Raw genomic sequence first — 20,837 nt, forward strand, 5'->3', positions numbered from 1 at the left:
AATGTACGTCAAAAAAAAAAAGAGGCGGGATTCTGATCACATGATCACGGACGCCATCTTGACTTCTTTGCCCGCCCTCTTCCTCCCCTAGTGGGTGCCCTTGAACTGGGGGTGGTGGGGTTGGGGGGGAGAGAGGAACAGGCAAGGAGAACGCGAGAAAACTCTAAAGGCACAAATGGAAAAGAAGGCAGAAGAATCCGTATCCACAAAAGTCGAAGAAGCCAAAATGTTACGTGAACCACCCACTCAGTACTGTGCAAGTTCAGGGCCTGTTATATACATTTGTTTTATATATATATAGATATAAAATATAAAAAAAATTAAAGTTTTATTAATGGAAAAAATATGGGGAAAAAAAACCATGTCCCCTTTCCTCCAGCCCCAGCCGATCATTTGAAGACAGACTGGAACGTGGAACATTCTGGAGTCTTCATCTTCTTCATGAACTTTTTGAATTCTTTGTTCTTTTTATCCCACTTATGGATGGCCGTCAGCAGGTACTGGGTTTTCACCTTCCTCCCCATGATGAGAAACTGGTGGCTGAGGTTGTCCAGCTGGTGGCAAGGACAGTCTGCCCCGTTCTTGAGGTACAAAATGAGTTTCTTCAGTTCTTTCTTTTTGATGGTACCCAATTTCAAAGCCTTTTTCTTCCTGGGGATGATTTTCTTGTCCCCATTTTCCTTCTTCACCTCCTTTATTTTCATCTTCAGGGCTGGAAGGCAAAAGAAATTTAAACGGGAGAGCCAAGTTAGTCAGTGACAGAGAAAAGAAAGAAAAAGAAAAAGAAACCACCCTGGAAGCAGTAAACTAGGGTTTGCAGCCAAGCTACAGCAGAGGAGGGAATATTTGTTTAAAATGGGCTTCCATGATCAGATATCCTCCAAATGGCTTACATTTCAGTGCTCATAACCTCCAGGAAGAGGATGGCAACATATCAACCCAAGAAGACCAGTTTAAAACAAAACAATATACATATACATACATACATACATACATACATACATACACACACACACACACACACACACACACACACACACGAAGTTGGGTTAAACAACTGTCTTCAGTTGGAAAAGAAACTGATGTTAATAACAGAATAACAGATTTGGAAGGGACCTTGGAGGTCATCTAGTCCAACCCCCTGCTCAGGCAGGAAATCCTATCCCATTTCACACAAATGGTTGTCCAATTTTTTTCTTAAAAACTTCCAGTGTTGGAGCATTCACAATGTCTAGAGGCAAATTGTTCCACTGATTAATTTTTCTAACCGTCGGGAAATTGCTTCTTGTTCTGCCCTCAGCTGTTTCGGAGAATAAGTTGACCTTCCCCTTCACATCTATGCTCTTACTACTATGGAACAGAGATTATGTCATCTGAAGTCAGGCTTCCATAACCTGAAGGGGTCTTCATATGTGCTGATTAGTTCCCAGAATATTGAGTATAATCACTACTGGAAAGTTAGAGAACTGCAGTCCAAATGTATGGAGGATTCAGCTGAGATATTCCAACTCACAATGACCAGGTATACTACCCATCTCCTGGAAAATTATAATCCTGATCAGCAATTTCCCAGATGTTTGCTAGACCAGCAGTCCTATGAACCCCTGGAAGTATATATTCTTGTGAAGAAGACATGTTTATCAAATGTTCAAAACACTCTCCTAACTATCATTGAGAGCAGTCAAGAGACCGTTCTCAACTGGACTGGAAGCGTTCTGCTGAGTAGTCGTTTAGAAATAACTCCGTAGGCAGCGTATCGATATCTGAAGCTTCAAATCTTTTTGTTGGCCGAATAATTCAGTTATTTAAGTTTCCTGCACCGGCAGCCAAGAATACCTTGGGTTATTTGACAATCACAAGCAAAAAGGAAAGGAAAGGCGGGGGAGAGGAGGGTTAGATTAGTAAGACTTCTTGTTATCTCTGTGCTACCATCAAATGATCATGGGAATGGGAACTCAAGGGTTCAAAGTCTTGACTTATCCACAATTAGACAAAGCAGTGGTGTCCCTTCCAAGTGGTGGGATTCAAAAAAATTTACTACTGGTTCTGTGGGTGTGGCTTGGTGAGCATGGCTTGACTTGGCTTGGTGGGCGTGGTTTGGTGGGCGTGGCAGGGGAAGGATACTGCAAAATCTCCATTCTCTCCCCACACCCACTAACCAGCTTTCTAGCTCCGTTCTCCTATGCAGGGCAACCAAAGAAGACCCAGCTGATCAGCTGTGGGCATGGCTTGGTGGCTTGGTAGGCATGGCAGGGGAAGGATACTGCAAAATCTCCATTCTCTCCCCCACACCCACTAACCTGCTTTCCAGCTCCGTTCTCCTGTGCAGGGCAACCAAAGAAGACCCAGCTGATCAGCTGTGGGCGTGGCTTGGTGGGCGTGGTGTTCTCTGGGCGTGGTGTTCTCTGGCGTGGCTTGGTGGCTTGGCGGGCGTGGCAGGGGAAGGATACTGCAAAATCCTCATTCCCTCCCCACCCCACTAACCTGCTTTCCAGCTCCGTTCTCCTGTGTGGGACAACCAAAGGAGATCCAGCCAATCAGCTGGGACCGAATGGGAGACAGAGAATGGATGGGGGCGGGGCCAGTCAGAGGGAGTATTTGCCGTTTCTCCGAACTGCTCAAAATTTCCGCTACCAGTTCTCCAGAACTGGTCAGTACCTGCTGAATACCACCTCTGGCGGGGACTAATTCAGATTGGAGCCAGCAATATTATCCTTGGACAGGTATATTTGCCTTCATTCGTACATTATGATTTAGCAGAGAATATGAAGAAAGTTATATTTCCTACTGAACTGAACTGACTGAAAATTATAGTTTGAATTGACTTAGGTTGACCAATTTACAGGTCTTCAACTTTGGCACTGACCTATTTGACTCCTTTGCATTTCCCAGTTTCATCTGTCCATCCATTCCTTTGGCTCTCAAGGGAAGCTTGCATAAGAGGGGCGTGCATAAGCACACCAACGTGCCTACCGTCCCTGTGCTAATGTTCCCTTTTATTCTTACCCATTCCATGTATCATGTATAATCATGTTTATTGTCAGCCTTCAAGATCTACTGCTTTCCATCTTTTCTACTGCCTTGCATCTTTCGGCTGCCATAAGTAACGGGGGGGGGGGGAAGAGGGGGGATATGGTCTGGGAAGAGAGCTGGAGGTGTTACATTCTTGTGTTGTGTAAATGAGGAGTGGGGGGAGTATAAATTCCTGCTTTTAGGTTTCTATTTCTCGCTTAGCTTTCTTTTCTCTGCGCAGCTGCAAACCTTTATCAAAATATGCCAAGGTCAACGGACAGAGGCCTCATCACCACCTGAAGATGTCCACATGATCATATTCAGAACTTTTAATTGGAAGAATCTTTTGAACTATGGGGGGTGGGAACAACTTTATCACTTTGTGTTATGTCCCACCTTCAAAAGCAAATAAGCAACGCCGAAAGCAGTCGTCCTCAAAAGCAAAACAAACTAAGAGGAGTTTCAGAAGATAACAGCTGCTATTATTCACAGTCTACAGCACATTAATCCTGGCTTAAATCCACAAGCCTCCGAGCTTTGACCGTTGCTTCTCCACGTAAATTAAACGCTTTGTTCCTGACAAATTTTCAAACTCAGGCGGATCCTTTTATAGTTATTAGGGCAACAGTTAATTTCCTTAATTACTCATTTGACCTTCTCCTGCGTTCCAGCTGGCCTTGCCTCTTAAAGCAGTGTCTATTCCTAACATCTAACCAACAATTCTCCAAGTTCTCGTCTCCACTTGAAGACTCTCTTAAAACTTCTCTGTCAGCCATTCCCGGCTGATGATCAGATACTGAACCAGAGGAGGTCGAAGGTCCTGACCATTCTACTAAATCAGGTCTGTCCTCTCTTGTCACGTCCATCTCCTCTTCCTGATTATCATTCCAATCGCTGAGCCATGCTGGCTCATATTTCTCTGCCATGTCCTCCTCACTTGAGCTCATATCAGCCACAGGAGCTGAATCCAAGTCCGGAGCCACAACAACTTTGTATATGTGATCTGCGCGCCTAAATTCTCAGATTCAGAATCCTATTTGATGCTACCCCTTCATTTTTCAGTCAAAGAATTCTTTTCTCTAATTTATGGAGTCTAAGTATTTCTTTCTTGGATTTTGAATGGAGCACCGACTGACATTTATACTTATATCTGTTATCTAATACATGCCCGACAAATAAAATAAAGAAAAATTAAATACAAATTAAAAGCTCACAGAGACACTGATCTAATTTTCAGATTGGGTGCATTGACTTTGATCCTTCTTTTCTCATAGTCTGGTGTATCTGGTAGGAATTGAGCCATTGTAGCTGGGAATTCTGGGAAATACGGCCCCGACACATTTGGAGGCTGAGCAAAGAAGAATTAAGCACCGGGGACCATTAAGTAACTATCCATGGAAAACAGTCTGGAACTTTCTCCCGAAAACATGCCACAGCCCACTCCCCAATTCATATCTTAGGTGAGACAGGACAGGGTTTCAATCCAATCAACACAGATTGGAAATTGGCATTTAGCCTGGAGTTGCAGCTGCCAAAATAAATAAAACCCCACTTTCCCATCAGTTCAACCCACGTTCTCAAAGCAACTTCTCCCAGGTGGGACCCAAAGTACAAGGGATAGAATAGATCAGGTCCCATTCAAACCTGAGGCCATTTATCCACTTCTCTGGAGTCCAGCCTATCCATCATCTCTCTTATCTAGGCTATTATTTACCCACTTCAGCAGATGGATGATTTCCATCCCAAAATAATGCATAGGAAATTTCCAGCTGGGCGGAATGAAAGAAAGAGAAAATTGTGCATGTTGACATGAACATAGAACACAGAATTGCAAGAGTTGGAAGTGACCCTGGAGGTCATCTAGTCCAACTCCCTGCGTGAGAAGGAACGTCTATACCTTTTCATGCAAATGACTGTCCAGTCTCTTCTTAAAAGCCTAGAGTGATTACTAGTTGATTATTCTCACTGTTAGTGTCAGCCTCAAGATCTCTTCTACACCTTTTCTACTGCTGCTCTCTTTCGGCTGTCATTAGTAACGGGGAGGGGGGAGGGGAAGAAAGCTGGAGGTGTTACATTCCTGTGCTGTAGATGAGAAGGAGGAGGGGAGTATAAATTCTTGTCCTTAAGTTTCTATTTCCTTGCCTAGCTTTCTTTCCTTTTGCGCAGCTGCGGAAGTTTTATCAAAATATGTCAAGGTCAATGGACAGAGGCCTCATCGCCACCTGAAGATGCCCACATGATCATATTCAGAACTTTTAATTGGAAGAGTCTTTTGGACTTTTGGGGGGGGTGGGAACAATCCCATCCCTTTGTATATGTGATCTGCGCGCCAAATTCTTTAGATTCAGAATCTTCCCTGTAGCTTCCACTTTGAAATTTAGTAAAAGAAAAAACTTTGCTCTAACCACTGGAGTCTGAGTGTTTCTTTCTTGGATTTCGAATGGAGCACAGACTGACAGTTAGGAAATTTCTCCTTAATTCTAGGTTGCTTCTTTCCTTTGATTAGTTTCCATCCACTGTTTCTTGTCTTGCCTTACGGTGCTTTGGTAAATACATTGCATTTTTATATCAGACCCTCAACTACTGGAAACTGCTGAATGATAATGAACTGTAAGCTCCAGGCAGCAGAGGCCACGCTGAAAGGCATCGGGATTAACTTAATCCATTTTGTAGCTTCCTAGGAAAGGCTAGTCGTATTCACTCTCTAAACTGGGAGCTGGATCTTCCTTCAACATTATCGATGAAAAAAAAGTATTATTATTTTGCCAGACAAGGGAATCGATCTACGAATTCTAGTCACTTTCTTCTCAGCTGGCTGGAGAGTTCTGGGTGTTGAAATCCACAAGTCTTAACATTGCTAAGGTTGGATACCTCCAGTTGAGATGAAAAATATCTTTTCAACAGTTCAAGCTTCCCACGTATTGCAAACCGCCAAAGAAGGACCTGCAGTTATACTGACGGGTATCACTTTGTCCTTTCTAGTCATCTCTCCTTTGGTTTTGCATTTGCAAGTTTGAGGAACAGTCCAACATTCCTTTTAAACTTATAGTCCAAAGCAGAGGTGGTATTCAGCAGGTTCTGACCGGTTCTGGAGAACCGGTAACGGAAATTTTGAGTCGTTTGGAGAACCGGCAAATATCACCTCTGACTGGCCCCACCAACCCCATCTATTCTCTGCCTCCCATTGATTCCCAGCTGATTGGCTGGGTCTTCTTTGGTTGCCCTGCACAGGAGAAGGGAGCTGGAAAGCAGGTTAGAGGGGGGGAGGAATGGGGATTTTGCATTTCTTCCCCTGCCACGCCCATCAAGCCACGCCCACCAAGCCACACCCACCAAGACACGCCCACAGAACACCACTCCCACCAAACCATGCCCACAGCTGATCGGCTGGGTCTCCTTTGTTGTCCTGCACAGGAGAACAGAGCTGGAAAGCAGGTTAGAGGGGTAGGGAGGGAAGGGGGATTCTGCAGTAACTGTCACCTTTGGAAGCCATATTGAGATTCGATGCTCCCACACTGCCACAACTGAGCCTGAGAAAGTGGGAGGGAGGAATTCATTGGAGTATATCTAGTTAGACAGAATAAAATTCTTTTGCTGGTTCAAGGTCACTGAGTGTGGCGCATAACGAAATGGGAATCTTACTTTAGGACGGATGGGGATTGGACCATGTGATGTGGTGATGGCTAAGCGGGGGGGGATGGATTTGTAGTTTTGACTTTTGCAAGGAAGCCTGAAACTTTCAGATTAGAGATTCCACAGATGTGCCAGTTACTATCCAAATAAAGGAACTTTTGAGAGATGTCTGTCTTGGAGTTATTGGCTGGAATGGAGGGTTGCTGGAACACTGACAGAAACCTTCACCAAGCCACACCATGCCCACCAAGGCACGCCCACAGAACCGGCAGTAAAAAAATAAAAATTGAATCCTACCACTGGTCCAAAGGCAAGGAAAGACAAGCCAGTTGCTCACAAGGAGCCCTACTGTGTTCACAGTGAACTCAATTTCTTGCTTAGAAAAAGACTGTTTTCTCTTGCCAGATGTACAGTATACACACCCGGTTCTCCCAAAGGAAGGTTCTTGTCCACCAAGACCCAATGAATGAAAAAAATAATCATTAACTCCGTGGAATGTTCCATCACAGAGAAAAGAGTCTGTAATTGCTGCCTTTTTTCACAACCCGTTCCAAACAACAAATATTTTTCAAAGCCATCTCTTTTTCCTGCTGAATCACTTTTGGCCATCTTCAGCATGTCCACAGGGGCTCTCCACAGGCCTCTTAAAACAAGGGGATGGCCAAACACAACTCTTTTTGACTTGCCTGCATGCCCAAGCAGAGTTGGCACGCAGGCTGGCTGGCATCCGGGACTACTAGCTACTGGATCTGTATTAATACCATGGAGTTTTCAAAACTACAGACGAATGAAATCCATATCTTAAAAATTGCAGGCAGTCAACAGTTTTCTCTCTGGAGTAAAGGCATCCACAGTATCTGTGTGCGAAAGGGAGGGAGGGAGGGAGAGAGAGAGAGAAGAGAGGAGAGAGGAGAAGAGAGAGGGGAGGAAGAAGAGAGAGAGAGAAAGAGAGAGGGAGGGAGAGAGAGAGAGAGAGAGAGAGAAAGTTTTCTCTCTGGAGTAAAGGCATCCATAGTATCTGTGTGTGAAAGAGAGGGAGGGGGAGAGAGAAGAGAGAGGGGAAAGAGAAGAGAGAAGGAGAAAGAGGAGAGAAAAGAGAGGGGGAAGAAGAAGAGAGAGAGAAAGAGAGAGAGAGGAGAGAGGGGAGAGAGAGAGAAGAGGAGAGAAAGAGAGAGAGAAAGTTTTCTCTCTGGAGTAAAGGCATCCACAGTCTCTATGTGTGAGAGACAGGGAGGGAGGGAGAGAAGAGGGAGGAGGAGGGAGAGGAGAGAAGAGAGAGAGAAGAGAGAGAGAGAGAAGAGTGGGAGAGAGAGAAAAGAGAGAAAAGAGAGAGGGAGAGAAGAGGGAGGGGAGGGAGAGAGGAGAGGAGAGAAGAAAAAGAAGAGAAAGAAGAGAAAAGAAAGAAGAGAATGTCAACCACAACTACATGTGCCGCATTGTAAAAGAAGAGCATGACTTTGTTTGCACAGATATTAACATGTGCACACCTCATCGTTGCCTCTGCTCTGGGGAGTCAAAGAGACACATCTGCCTTCAAGAGAAAATTTACCGGGTTACGTCTCTGCTAAAGATCAGCAGAGACAACCTGGAGACTCTTAACTCATTTAGAGATTTTTACGGTCAAACTCTTCCAAAGGAAAAGTAATTCTAAGACCCCTCTTTGGCACGAATGAGTGGGGGTCCTGACTACCCACAAACCTAAGCTAAGTCAGACCTGGGCCCAAAACAGAGAAGAAGCAAAAGACGTCGTGGGCAGAGTCACACACCCCTTGTTAGCCTACGCTAAAACGGAGCTGGAAATATTGTGGTTCAGGTTGATGTGGAAATCCAGCCGCAGAGTTTCAGCCAGGTGCCATTTTCAGCGGAGGAGGAGTGGAAGTAATTTTTATTTGTTTTATTTTGTATTTATTTATTTTGTCAAGTGGTTATTAGATAACAGGTATAAGTATAAACATGGTTATGAAATGGATATGAATAAGGGGGAAAAAAAACAATAGGACAGGGATGGTAGGCGTGTTGGTGCACTGATGCACGCCTCCTACAGACCTCTTAGGAAAGGGGTGAGGTCAATAGTAGACAGTCTAAGGTTAATTTCTTTTCTTCTTTTTTGTGTGTGACTGATGACCCATTTGCTTGTGTTGGATTTGAGTGCCCTGGCAAGCCACCCAAAGCAGAGGTAAGGATGTTAATCAAGTCCAGTCCTAGAACATTAGCCTCGGCCCTGCCAGCGGGGGCTGCTGGAAATCCAAGCTTAATAGGGAACATCTGGAGAGCCAAGAAGACTAAGCCTAAATCTTGGAATTTGGGAATGGCATAACCGACTCAACAGAGATTACAGATTAGCAGAGTTGGAAGGGACCTTGTAGGTCATCTAGTCCAACCTCCCACCCAAGCAGAAGACCCTACAGCATTTCTGACAGATGGCAGTCCAGTCTCTTCTTCAAAGCCTCCAGTGATGAAGTTCCCACAACTTCTGAAGGCAACTTCTGTTCTTTGGGTTGATTATTCTCCCTGCCAGAAAATTTCTCCTTATTTCCAGGTTGAATCTCTCCTTCAATTTCCACCCATTATTCCTTGTCTGGCCTTCGGGTGTTTTGGAAAATAGCTTGACCCTCCCTTTTCTATGGAAGCCCCCCAAATATTGGAACACTGCTCTCATGCCTGCCCTGGATCTTCTCTTCAATAGACAAGCCATGCCCATTTCGTACAACTGTTCGTCATATGTTTTAGCCTCCAGCCCCCTAATCATCCTGGTTGCTCTTCTCTGCACTCTTTCTAGAGTCTCAACCTCTTTTTGATAGTGTGGTGACCAAAACTGGATGCAGTACTCTAGGTGTGGTCTTACTAAGGCTTTATAGAATGGTATTAGTACCTCCATCGAGCTTGTATCGAGCTCTGTTAATGCAACTTAGATTCTTCCTGACCAGTGCTGTCCTCACAGCCACCTGGGGTGATCAGCCACGTGAAGTGTCCCCAAACCCCTCATACAGGATCCAGAGACAAGTCAAAACAGAAACGCTTTTTGGAGCAAATTTCACTCGTCCTCCTCCAAAAACCGAAAGCTGCCAAGAGATCCATTAGATCTGTATGATAAGGAGGCTCCAGGCAACCAGTCAAAGGAGAGAGAAAACAAAACCTTGCATTAATTTCTCTTTCAGCTTCCTTGGAAACTCGAGAAGAAGAAATTGCCCACCAACTCCAGCTGAGTGGCAGAAACAAAATGAAAAGCACCTTCTCCGGAGCGGGAAGGCAGGGGCAGAAATTAGATCCCAAAACTCTGTTTGCTGTAGTAGATGAAGGACAACCCCCTCCCATTTTCTCCTGCTAACCCCCTTCCAATAGAACCAAGGTTGCAGAAGTTCTTCCCTAGGAACAGAGCAGGAAAAAAAGAGCCAGGGAGGGAAGAGTAACAAATTTAACACTTAGTAGATATGCGATACCATAAAAATACATTTTCTTTTCACTATAGCTCAATTTCATGTAAGAGCTAGTTTGGTGTTACAGTGAAGATGCCGGGTTAGAAACCAGGAGACAGTGAGTCCCTTCAGCATGAAAGCTGGATGAGTGACTTGGGGCCAATCACCAGGAGATAGTGAGTTCTAGTCCTGCCTTGGGCATGAAATCAGGTGAGTGACTTGGGGGCAATCATCAGGAGAAGTTGAGTTCTAGTCCAGCCTTAGACAAGAAATCAGGCTGAGTGTCATGCCCCTGTTGGAGACTGACTCCGAGGGAGAGGAGGAACAGCCGACAGGGAGTGGAAGTGGGGCTCCGGAGGTTGTGGAGGAGGCTGGGGAAGGACAGAGGCTGGCTGGGCAGTCAGAGGAGGACCCAGGCCCACCCCCTCTCCATCCTAGGGCACACAGGGATGGGAGGATAAGGGAGAGACGTGAACGGTGTGGTCTACAGGGGAGGAAAGGGCCTTGATCCTCTTCATGGGCTGCAGCTGTGAGAACTGATTAAAAGGACGGGCATGCGAATGGGCCAGTGCTGGAAACAAAGCATGGAAATATCTCTAAGTTTATTGTTCCTCTCTGAGTTTGGCATCCTTCCCAGTGTGTGTTCCGATATCTGTGGACGTCTTCAAGCTCTTCTCTTGCCTGGTTCCCTTAATTGCTTCGGTGTGGTTTGTGTTGTTTTATAGGCCTTTTTAGTTTAAATGGCATTTCCTCCTTTTCGTAACCGCTTGTGGGGGAGTTTTTTGTCTCCTGTCAAGGATATTTGGAGCTTTGAAGCAAAGTGAAGGAATAAAAGGGGCTTCACCTGTTTTTGTGACTGTGTTTAGTTTGTATCCCACCCTGAGTCATCACACTGAGTGACTTGAGAGCAATCACCAGGAGATTGTGAGTTCTAGTCCCATTTTGGGCAAGAAAGCCAGTTGGGTGACTTTGGGCTAGCTGCTAGTCCTTCTCTCCCAACCCAACCCACCTCACAGGGATATTGTTGGGGAGCAGGATGTATGTATTCAGGACATCTGCAAAACATGTTGTGGTAAGCATTATTCTCATTGCATTGATAAAAACATGCCCGTAATTTTTTGAACTATGTACCTGTTACATGGCAATTGTCAGCTGGACCACATAAATGGATTTCTCCATTACGTTCTTGCTGCAAAGATACATTTTTTAGCCCCAATTGTTCAGTAGATTGAAAAACTGCTCTTGCAGCAAGAGTTTCTTACAGATTATGAATGGTTGGATAACTGCAATGAAATATCATTTGTATTAAAATTGTTGGGCAAATCTTTCATACATAGGAGTGTCCACTCCTGCATACACGTGTATAAATGTGCATATGAATAAGAAGGATATATACATTGGTTGTTTTATTGTGTTCTTTTTTTCCTTTCTTTTTAAATTTTTCCCTCTTTGTTTTATTAATTCAGTAGAGGCCAAAATAATTTTTTTTAAAGAAATAGATTATGTGACTCCCAGAGAAGAACCTAAAACAAATCAGCATCACCTACAAGCACTGGACATTTAATTGACCAACTTGTAGGTTGTTCAGTGATGATTGGAGAGGAGTACTCCCCAGAAAGTTGCACTTCTGTGTCAGGAAGAGGCTTCAAAATGTCTCAAGTCTACCCTAACCAAAGCATTATCCAAGACCAATCTCCTTGCATTCCTTCATTTGAGACTCACCACTCAACCCAAAACAAGTGACACTTGTCTCTATATGCATCATGTCCGAACAACTTAGACATAGTATCCAAGTTCATAATTATTGACTTAACACATAGCTTCTTCATCAGGTTGAGACCAAGAGCAGTTCCGCTGTGAAAGTCTCTTTTGCAGTAGGTCAATAAATCCTCTTGATGCACATAACACTTTCATACTTTGAATTGCACATTAGGAATCATATTGTCACTCAGCACCCTGGGATAGAGGTTTTCTAGCATAGAGATAATCATAGAGATAATCATAGAGATAATTCATTTCACTTGAGAAAAGTATATACTTCATCGGGTCCTGGCTCCTAGATATTTTCAAGCAGCACAAAATGCTGGTTGACAAGACGACGAGTTAGAAATGAACTAGAAGAGAATATCATCTTGCTTCTATTTTTCTGGATTTTTGAACTCTTTTGGCCCCAACAAATCAAACTGGATGTGCAACCAATCACCAAGCAAAATAAAACCCCAAACAAACCCACAACCAAACCCGATCAAGTTTAGTGTGTTTTGCAAATGCTGCTGCTATTCTTTAAACAGACTCAATTGAATCTGTTGTATGAACACAGCCAAATCTCTTTTCCAGTTGGAACAGCTTTTAAGACTAGGACTTGTTTCTTTGGCTGGATAATTCAATATAAGTGGCTCTTCTGCCTTGTTTGATGCAGGATTATTTCCCTGGCTCTAAGACCGGTTCTCCCAAGGTCCATCCTAGGAATTCATACAGTTGCTTTCATTTACATGTTCTGAAACTGTCTACCCAACAGCTCCTATAGAGAACCAAACCAATGCCCAGTCCATTAACCAATGAGCACCTACATAAACGAGTGAACCAGTGGTGAGATTCAATTTTTTTTGCTACCAGTTCTGTGGGCATGTCTTGATGGGCATGACATGGCTTGGTGGGTGCGTCAGAGGAAAGTTACTGCAAAATCCCCATTCCCTCCCCACCCCACTAACCTGCTTTCCAGCTCCATTCTCCTGTACAGGGCAACCAAAGAAGACCCAGCCAATCAGCTGGGACTTGGTAGGCAGAGAAGAGATGGGGCGGGGCCAGTTAGACGTGGCATTTGCCTGTTCTCTGAACTACTCAACATTTCCGTTACCAGTTCTCCAGAACTGGTCAGAACCTGCTGAATGCCACCTCTGGAGTGAACCCAATGACCAAGAAACAGGACACTTGAAATTGTGGAGGTACTCAAGTCGGGAAGAACAGCCCTTCCACCACCACCCCAAATCCTGACCTTTGATCAGCCACCTCCTGCAAATTTGACTTGATCTGAGCTGCTGAGCGATGATGTGAATTGTGGTCCAGCACATCTGGAAGACCTCAGATGGGGAAGGCAATCCTACAAGGGACGTATTGCTTATTGATGAATCACAGTGTATTTTTTTTCCTCTGTCCTATCCAAAACATCCTGTGTTCTCTTTTCCATCAGAGCTATGGCTGCTTTCCAACAGCAGCCAAAGATATCCCAATGTTTTGTCTGAAAGGCTTCCATCGTAAGCCAAACCAAGAGGCACCAAGCAGAGTTTCTTGCATCGCAGTCAGATTTGAGTGGCCCAAAAAGCAGACAAAGTCCATTTTACTCATTATCGGGGATACTCTCCGAAGGAAGGCAGGAAACAAGGGAGGCAGATGAAATCACTCCTGGCAACTCCCTCCCGTTCCTAACAATGTAATCTCTGGTTGCACTGATTTGGCTCCCCCCAGAAAATTTTTACCTGCCAGTTAACATTGTTTACCTTGGTGGAAATTCAGGCGAATTGCGAGTCTGAATAGATTAAAAGTTAGGTGCAGCGCCAGACATAATTTTTTTTTGCCTAATTACACTCCTGCCAGGAGATATCATTTGATTAAAGATGTGACAAAAGAATTAGACAGACTTCCTGAATGGCCTCCCCGTAAAGTTTAAGACAACCATATTTGTAGGATGAGGAAAACATGGCAGACACAACAGCAATCTACATACTGAAGTCCCTTTTTATGGGGCATGGTTGTGGCAATCCCATGTTGTTCAGCAGCACAATATTCAATGTATTTTGTACATGAGCCCAAGCATCTCTACTACAAAGGTTGTGTGTTTTCCACAACTACCAATGTTGTTGTTGTAAGCTGCAGTGTCTCTGCCTTGGTCTCCCCATCTCTTAGTCTAATTCTCTCTTTCAAATGTCCACCTTTCTTTCTTCTACATTTGATGGAGCTGCAAAACCGAGATGAGGTGGATTGATTGGTTGCTTTCATGGCATGGTGACAATAACTTGGTCCTCAACACCTATAAGACCAAGGAGCTTATAGTGGACTGTAGGAGGAACAGATCAGACATCCTTGCTTATCAATGGAGACTGAGTGCAACAAGTAGCCAGTTTTAAGTTTCTGGGTGTTACCATAAAAGAGGATCTGACCTGGGGTGCCCACATTGCTGCCCTAGTCAAAAGGGCCCAGCAGAGATTATACTATCTCAGGAAACAACTGAATGAAAAACTACTGGTGACCTACTGCTGCACCATAGAGTGTATCTTAACTTATTGCACCTCTTTATGGTTTGCCAGTTGCACAGTGGCAGATAGGACAACACTCCAGAGGGTTAACCTCATTGCCCAGAAGATCATTGGCTGCCCTCTCCCCTCTTTGGAAGAGCTTTATAGCTCCCGCTGCCTTAAGAAAGTTCAAAACATTCTCAAAGATCCATCTCATCCTGGGAACCCCCTTTTTTTTTTTTTGAACTATTACCATCTGGCAGATGGTACAGAATAACAAAAACAAGGACAAATAGGCTGAAAAACAGCTTCTATCACAGGGCAGTAACTCTATTGAATTCTACTGTATAGTGCACTATTAAAATGCAATATCAGGGGTTTTCAATTGAATGTATAGAATGTGAAGGATGTGTGTTTGTGTTTATTTTCATAGTCATAATGTACACTGAAGATGGTATTTAATTTCATTGTACAAAGTGCTATGACAATGAAGTAAAGTAAACACCACTTCTGCCTAAAAAACCCATCAGAGAAACCTAAATCTGGGCTAACATTGCTCCTATCACCACCTTGATTTTTTTAGCCATTCTCAGCTAAATTTCACAAGCAGATTTTATCAAATGATCTAATCTAGTTCCTCTTCTAATTCTACTGATTGGTTTATTGCAAACTGAGAAAATTACCCACCTTAACTCTTCCAACCTATAGCACAGCACCTTCCCCAACACAAAAGAGGTAACTTGCTTTCTAAAATCCCAAAATCCTGGACAACTGAGGGATGCCTCCTAATGTCATAGGAAGGTGCGGTGGATTTAGGAGGGAGAATTTGGGGAAAAAAATGGGTTATTAAGAATGAGAATGTGATGAAAATGTAATGCATGCTTTGGCTGATTGTGTAAAAGACAATCAGCCAAAGAAGAACAAACTTTGATGCAAGTTAAAAATTGGAGCTTATTAAATGTACAGGAAGCAAAACATGAGTATTATAATAATGTATTGGAAACATGAATAGAATGTTGGTAAGGAAAAGCATTACACAATCAGTTTCTATAAAAGATCTAGAGGAAAAAGGATAAAACCTGGCAATTGTTTACAACTGGAACATAAAAAAAGAAACTGAAGGCTTGATTTTGGCTGCACAACTATTTAAACCAGGGGTGTCCAACCTTGGCAACTTTAAGACTTGTGGACTTCAAAGCTGGCTGAGGAATTCTGGGAGTTGAAGTCCACAAGTCTTAAAGTTGCCAAGGTTGGACACCCCTGATTTAAACTAATACGATCAAGGCCAGAATTGAAAAAAATCATCACATGACTCAAAATGCAGATTGTGCAAAGAAGCAGAAGAAACAGCAGATCATACATTCAGCTCATGCAAGAAGATCTCACACGCTGGTTATAAACAATGACGCAACACCGGTGCCAAAATGATTCCCTGGAATTTCTGTAAAAATTATTATGAAGCTATATGGAAAAAAAAATATGAAACAGAATCGTTGCTCAACACAGAAGTCAGGATATTGCAATGGAGTTCAGACAGAACAAATATGTTACCTTCATGGTTTGTGAATAGTAAACAGGAGGAAAAATAGTGAAAACTGGGGGGGAAAAATCAAGATGCCCAGTCAGGGCATCAGGAGACTAGGTGAAGAATATCATAACAAATACCTTCAAGCTGAATTATCAAGCATAATGGTTGGATGCTTAGAAGGTTAGAAGTAAAACCATGGAAGTTAAGGAGATCTGAAAGATAAACTCAGTGAAGGAAAAAAACATCAAGACTAATAGTGGGATTCAAAAAATTTAGCAACTGGTTTTCTGCCTGGTTGCTTGGTGGGCGTGGCCTCGTCAGCCTCTGGCGGGAGCCCCATTTTTCACCCTCCCTGGGCTCCAGAGGCTTTCTTCGAGCCCCCGGGAGTGCAAAAAAAGGCCTCCCTGGGCTCCGGAGGCTCTCTGGAGATCGGAAACAAACCCGTTTCCGGCCTTCCCGAGCTTCCGGGTGGCCCATTTTTCACCATGCAGGCCCTGCGCTTACCTGGGATCCAAAATGGAGACTCTTGGGAGGGGAGGGGAGGGCGGGGCCAGCTTGTCATTGCAACTACCAGTTTGGCAAACCAGGTGTAATATTAACATCTGGTTCTCCCGAACTGGTGCAAACTGGTAGCAGCTGACTTCCTGATCAAGACCATTAAGAACTGGGCAATTTCAGTCATTAGAATAGTAAACCAGAACAGTGTAGGACTAAAAGATTTGGATAAGAAGACCAGAAAAATAGTGACAATCTTTCACAATAGCGGAAGTCAACACTTGCACTGTTAAGTTTGCCCTGGGGACAACTGTGAGTAGATATTACGTCGTCTTCTTTTGAGCAATCTGTGAAAGAGTAGAGAAGACGGTCAACGCAGATGGTTGCTCATGTGTTAGTATTTACCGCAATATACTGCAATTCACAGGAAAGTCTGCTAACTCACACATATCTATTCCTCTGAGGAGAAACACATAGTTCATGCATTCGTAACGCAAAAGAAATTCGGTCAATTCCCTGCACTCGCTGAAAAAAAGGATCAGCACGAGATTACGTTTGGTTCTTGTAGACTTAAATCCAGCCGTTGCATTGGAAAAAAAAACACAAAATGAACTCCTGGGGCATCACTGGACATACAACAGAAGTTTCCTTTGCAAAATATCTCTGGACCTACATTCTTACATGACAGCATATTGCTGAAATTTAAAAATGGGGGTGGGGGTGGAGAAGAGCCACGTGGACATATAACACATGGATAAGAGAAAGCAGTGATCCAGGCAGAAGAGAATAGCTGTGGTGCCCCAAGAAAAGAAAGGCTCCATGCAACAAAGGAGGCCATCAGTTGCAACTCAGCCTGATTGAGTGTTCAGTGTCTGCAAAAAGCACAATTTAAGCCCCCAGTTCAGATATGCCTCCTTCAAAGGAAGGCCCATCTCTCTAACAGGTTTCCCAAACAAATTACACAAACCCTTGATTTACAAGAGCACAGCTGAATAGATTTTGGATGCAAAGAAGACCAAATCTGGACACCAGTGGTGGGATTCAAATTTTTTTACTACCAGTCCTGTGGGCATGGCTTGGTGGGCGTGGTGTGGCTTGGTGGGCATAGCAGGGGAAGGATAAAATCTGCAAAATCTCCATTCCCTCCCCACCCCACTAACCTGCTTTCCAGCTCTGTTCTCCTGGCAGGGCAACCAAATCAGCTGGAACTCAATGGGAGGCAGAGAATAGAGTGGGATGGGGCCAGTCAAAGGTGGGATTGGCTGGTTCTCTGAACTACTCAAAATTTCCGCTACCGGTTCTCCAGAACTGGTCAGAACCTGAATACCATCTCTCCTGGACACCTCTTTGTCTCCTATGAGTCTGGTAAGCCAAGGTTTACAATATGGAAATCAACTGACATGGGGATCCTATATTGACCAGATAATCTCAATAGATTCAATTCGTGCTATTATATCTAAAACTTGGGCTGACTAACTACAACGTGGTTTCCCAGCAGAACAGGGTCCTTGACGATATCATATGATAATATCATATTCACCCAACATGGTAAAGTCAACAGTTGGGTTCTTATAAAACAATCATTGATAAACTTCAAACCTATGCTTGTTTGGCTGAAAGGCCTGGGTCTCTTCCAACTACTGAGGCACCCAACCATGATTAAAAAAAGAAAAAAAATGACAACAGATGAAAATGAGATCATATGCACATGCACTCTGACAAACACACTTCTGTGTACATGTCAAGTAAAATGTAGCTTCAGTAGGGTTTAAACCTGGAGGGTCCAACCTTGGCAACTTTAAGACTTGTGGACCTCAGCTCCCAGAAATCCCCAGCCAGGATGTTGAAGTCCACAAGTCTTACAGTTCCCAAGGTTGGAAAGCCCTGGTTTTAAAGGAAAAATAATAGCCTATGTTTAGATTTGGAGGCCTCCTACCCACCCCACTTTGATTGGACTTCCTTGTGTGCAACTACCCCTGGTGTGCCTCTCCATTTTAATTCAGGCAAAGAAATCATGTCTCTTTTAGCAATGAAAAGTTGGAGATCCACTTACACAAAGCTCCATGACCTCCAAATTAATTGCCTCTACTTTCTAATCTTGGTTCTGGCAATCTGCACTCCCCGAATGACAAACTACCAATGTTCGGATACCTTAAACTAATTAAAGAAGCATTTCCGGATTTGCAGGCACATGCTGGGTTTTTGGCATGCTCACGCTGTTAAAACTATGACTCCTGGCCAAAGCTGGAGAGAAAAACACAGCAGGGAAGAAAGCCCATTGTCTGATGCATGGCTTAGCAGGGGTCTGCTGCTTCCCCTCACCAAAAATCAATAGAAGCTATCAAAAGAAAAACAATGAGCAGAATTGCCGAATAATTCCTAACAGCCCTGTCTGGAAACGGCTCGGGCCAAGAGCAATTAGAAGCAAAGACGGGCGAAGCACCACCAGATCCTGAAAAACAGAAATAATTTGGCTTCAATCCCCAACTCATGATGGACTTGCCCGCTCCTTGCCTTCCCCAGTTGCTGTTCTTTTAGCTGTAGGAGAGACAGAGGGAGAGGAGGAGGAGGAGGAGGAGGAGGAGGAGGAGGAGGAGGAGGAGGAGGAGGAGGAGGAGGAGGAGGAGGAGGAGGAGGAGACAGAGAGAGGGAGCAAGGGAGGGAAGGAAAGAGAGAAGAGAGAAAGAGGGAAGAAGAGAGAGAAGATGGGAGAAAATAGAGAGCGAAGAGAGAGAAGAAGGGAAGGAGCAAGAGAGGGGGAGAGAGAGAGAGGAGAGAGGGAGGAAGGGAAGGAGAGAGGGGGAGGGAGAGAGAGAGAGAGAAGAGAGAGTGGGAAGGAGGGAGGGAGAGAGGAAAGGAGAGAAAGAGAGAGAAAGGGAGAGAGACGAGAGAGAGAGAGAGTTCTTGATGCTAACTGAACTTGGTTGTTTGCTTGCATACATTTCATTAAAGGTAAAGGTTTTCCCTATCCAGACATGTAGGTTTTAGGGGCAATGCTCATCTCCATTTCTTGACCTAGGGAGCTAGCATTGTCTGAAGACCATTTCCATGGTCATGTGGCCAGCATGACCATGGCACACAGAACGTTGTAATCTTCCCATTGAAGTGGTACCTATTTATCCACTCACATTTGCCTGATTTCAAACTGCTAGGTGGAGGCAGCAGCTGGGGCAAGTAACGGAAGCTCACCCCATCAAGTGGCACTTGGGTTTCAAACATGGGCTGTTAGCTTTCCAGCAGACAAGCTCAGCATCTTTAACCACTGAGCCATGGCACCCCTCGACCTTTTATTACCCAACTTAGTAACAGCATCAGTGTTTTGATGATGTGACCTAGAAGCATACTGCAATGAAACATGAAACTTAATAAAATCAAGAGGACACCAACAAGTTGAAAACCAAGCTTGCAAAGATACACCAAGTATCATCCAATTTCTCTCTAGTCAGATTTTCCTTCCTCCTCTGATATTTCACTGTTGGCTAATTTTAAAACCTGGAACAAACTTTGCAATCGTCTCCTGGTTTTTGTTTTTGTTTTTTAACAAAATGTTCTTCGTTTGGCACACCCGTAGTACCAATCCAGCTTGTTCCTTCTTTAATTTGTTTGCATGGTTATTGATATTGTTTGAAGCTGGAGTTCTAAACTTCCTTGAATAATTTAACACCAATGAAGTGTATCTACATTGTAAATGCATTAAGGGTGAGCAGCATTCACTCGGAGCTGTATAATTGTGAGGCATGCTCTTGATAAAGGGACTTATATATTTATTTTTGTAATTGGCTTGAATGCTCATGACCCCTGCTTCCCTCTTCTCCCCCATCCCAAGATCTTCGGATAAGGTGGTCAGGACTTCTGCTTATTCTGAAACAAAACAACATATGGTTTCACTCATATAGTTTCCCAAAGGCCAGCCAGTAACAGGTTCCCATGGCAGCCGAAACAAAAATCATTTAGAAAAAATGAATACACAACATGCATGCACCAGTGATGGGATTCATTTTTTTTTTACTACCGTGGCTTGGTGGGCGTGGCAGGGGAAGGATACTGCAAAATCTCCATTCCCTCCCCACCCCACTAACCTGCTTTCCAGCTCCGTTCTCCTGTGCAGGGCAACCAAAGAAGACCCAGCCAATCAGCTGGGACTCAGGAGGCAGAGAAGAGATGGGGGCGGGGCCAGTCAGAGGTGGGATTGGCTGGTTCTCCGAACTACTCAAAATTTCTGCTAGTTCTGGTTCTCCAGAACTGGTCAGAACCTACTGAATAGACCACCTCTGGCATGCACCCATGGATGAAACCAAGTAGTAGCGGCAAACACATATCTTACACAATGCAAAGCCAATCCAGGATGCCTGGGAATATATCAATATATAACTGCAATTCTGAATCACAATACACATCTCTCAAAATAATATTTTGGTGGGTCTTGTGAAAAAAACAAAACAAAACATTGCCATCAAAGTGTGGAGCCACCAAGGAAGAAGGCGGAGCCTCCTCGCTGACAGACCGTAGATCGCGACTCTC

General features: G+C 44.0%; 1 protein-coding gene across 1 annotated transcript in view; it reads right to left on the reverse strand.

Annotated features, from left to right (window-relative positions):
• Window positions 1-276: 276 nt before the first annotated feature.
• The window catches only part of SFRP1 (secreted frizzled related protein 1), a 51,057-nt gene continuing 30,496 nt past the window's right edge, over window positions 277-20,837 (reverse strand). Inside the window, 1 exon segment of the mRNA XM_087969648.1 lies at window positions 277-712. Within this exon segment, the coding sequence (XP_087825774.1) occupies window positions 390-712 (323 nt within the window). The 3' untranslated portion in view covers window positions 277-389.

The sequence above is a fragment of the Notechis scutatus genome, chromosome 7 (assembly GCF_049901735.1).
Source record: "Notechis scutatus isolate UNSWTSFEM ecotype Mainland chromosome 7, rNotScu1.2, whole genome shotgun sequence".
NCBI lineage: Eukaryota > Metazoa > Chordata > Lepidosauria > Squamata > Elapidae > Notechis > Notechis scutatus.